Below are 2,340 nucleotides of genomic sequence, written 5' to 3'. Positions count from 1 at the left end.
GGTGGAGAGCCGCCCCCGGGGAAAACTACGCGTAGCCGTTCTTTTTCCCATATTATGTTTAAGCACAGCAGGTCAGAAGGTGAGTTGCTGTTTAGATGAGTTTGGCAATTTCTCTCCCACAGTCCTCCTCAACGAGAAGCCTTTAACTCGAGTAACTTCGTTTAAACAGAAATATTACACTTCAATAACGCTTGGTTCACCCCGGAGATCATGTTGAGAAACGCGAGATAATCTGCATTTTTTTTTTAAAAAAAGAAGCATTTTTATTAACACTGCAATTTGTACAGATGTCTGCTATTATGGTTTGTTTTGTATTTCTAAAGGCACGTGAAGGTTTACAAAACATCAAACCGTATTTAAACCGTGTTTAACACAAGCAACGCACTTGTTCTGTGCAGTTATCGTTTGAGGGCTGATATATCAAAAGGTTAAAAACAGTCTTCTCAAGCTTACAAACTGATCCACAGAAGCATTTCAACCGCTTTATAGCACAAAGTAGGCTGTATTAAATGCGCGGTGAAATCTTTCTGATTGTAACCAGAGCGGCCAATCGACAGCAGTGTTAGATTTAAGTATCAGTGTTTGGATCTGAACAGTCCACGCGTTTTCAGAGCCTGGGCCTGTTCAGCAAGGCTTTTGGCAAACCACAGGGGAGACGTATATTTTTGAATCGCACCGCTATGTAAATCCTCTAAAGGCTGTCTGTTACTATCGCGTTATTGGGCAACACGCGACTGTCTCTGTGTTATTTAGTCACCAACGTCAATCTCATCTTCATCATCCAAGCAACACTTGGTGGTCAGTCGATAGTCACCGGTCGATGCAGGTGATGGAGGTAATAAATGCAGCGAGTCTAGGGTGTCGGTGGTGTGGAATCTGGAAGAGATCTGGTGTTGCTCGGTTTGGTCTGGCCCAGAAATCGTCCCCTCACCTATACCTCCCGCCGCCGCCGCCGCCGCCGCGGACTTCTCCAGCTCAGCCAGCTTGGAGAGCTTTTCAAAGGCCACAGCGCCGGCGGCCTTGGCGGACTCCACGTCCGCTTTCATCTCCTCCAAGTCCCGCTTAAGCTTAGCCCGGCGGTTCTGGAACCATGTGATGACCTGTGCGTTGGTCAGACCGAGCTGCTGAGCCATCTGGTCCCGGTCCGCTGGGCTCAAGTACTTCTGGTACAGAAAACGTTTCTCCAGCTCATATATTTGGTGGTTGGTAAAGGCCGTGCGGGATTTCCGCCGCTTTTTAGGGGTGTTTCTCTGACCGAATAGGGTTAGCCCGTCTCTGCCTGTAGAAATAAGATCACACAGAGTGTAAAACTGGAATAAAACGCACGTTTACAAGTCACTAATAACAGTGTTACACAAAAAAAATAAAAAATTATAAGTCACCAAAAACTCCAGTACGACATCACTGAAATGATTCCGAAATTCATTCATTCATTCAGATTCATTCATTTAGTTAGCGTGCTTTGTCAAATTTCAACGAGCACATTTAAAAACATAAAGCGGTTTTCGAATAGGAAAAAATATCTAGCACAGGATCATTCATTGTTTAGAAAACAGTAGTACTTACAAGTAGGTACAAGAAATAACGCTGAAAGCTTTTTCTCCAAATATCTACGGATATTTTTCATATTTCAGAAAAATAAGCTGCTGCTGTTGCGGTTGTAACAGTGAGGCTGTTCTCCTTACCTACAATAAGAAAGGACGAAAACGGCCTTTTACCTTCAGCAGCCTGCAGGACGCTGACCTCCAGGCCTTCAAAGGTTTTGCTGGCCAGCTCCTCCAGCGCGCAGAGCGGGGAGGTTTGACTGAGCAGTACCCGGCCGGACACGCTGTGACAAGCCGAGGGCAACTTCTCTCCGGGAGAAATTAGCTGCGTTGCTCCGCTGAGAAAGTAACTCCTTTTCACAGACGGTTTGTTGAGAATATCATCTATGCTGAAAGGCGTCAGCGGTTTGTTGGTGTTGACCGGTGGTTGAAGCTGATCCAGCGGACTACTGCCCTCAAGAACAGCTGGACATTTAGAGTCGCCCTTAGAGGTCATGACGGCTCAGCAGCTGACTGAAAATGTCAAAGTTTGGACAAGAATGAAGGAAAACGAGCCACGGCAAGGATCACAGGTGCAACCTCATATCGCCCGCTGCCAAACACTTCTGACTCCCAGACTGCCACCGTCTCTCTGAAGCACTTTTTCGGAGTGACGTACAATATGAATATATATAAGACTGGCACTCACTCGGTGAACAGCGATGCACCAAGAGCTGGACCGACTAACTAACATGTTATTGCGGAAGGCAATCAATTACTCACTTCACCCCTCCCCTTATCTCTCTTTCTTTCTGCG

At 46.2% G+C, this 2,340-nt stretch overlaps 1 protein-coding gene across 1 annotated transcript; it reads right to left on the bottom strand.

Annotated features, from left to right (window-relative positions):
• Positions 1–749: 749 nt before the first annotated feature.
• LOC134639754 (transcription factor LBX1-like) lies at positions 750–2,040 on the bottom strand. Its single transcript, XM_063491129.1, has 2 exons — positions 1,719–2,040; positions 750–1,279 (listed from the first exon to the last, which is right to left on the bottom strand). The coding sequence occupies exons 1-2, from the start codon at positions 2,038–2,040 to the stop codon at positions 750–752; spliced, it is 852 nt and encodes a 283-aa protein (XP_063347199.1).
• Between the last annotated feature and the right edge of the window lie 300 nt (positions 2,041–2,340).

The sequence above is a fragment of the Pelmatolapia mariae genome, linkage group LG13 (genome assembly GCF_036321145.2).
Source record: "Pelmatolapia mariae isolate MD_Pm_ZW linkage group LG13, Pm_UMD_F_2, whole genome shotgun sequence".
NCBI lineage: Eukaryota > Metazoa > Chordata > Actinopteri > Cichliformes > Cichlidae > Pelmatolapia > Pelmatolapia mariae.
The sequence above is the reverse complement of the archived record's forward strand: the minus strand, read 5'-3'. Positions and strand labels throughout refer to the sequence as shown.

Coding starts and splice junctions, on each gene's coding strand:
- LOC134639754 (XM_063491129.1), bottom strand. CDS start 2,040: ATGACCTCTAAGGGCGACTCTAAATGTCCAGCTGTTCTTGAGGGCAGT. Junction 1,280..1,718: donor CGTCCTGCAGGCTGCTGAAG/GTAAAAGGCCGT, acceptor TTATTTCTACAG/GCAGAGACGGGCTAACCCTA.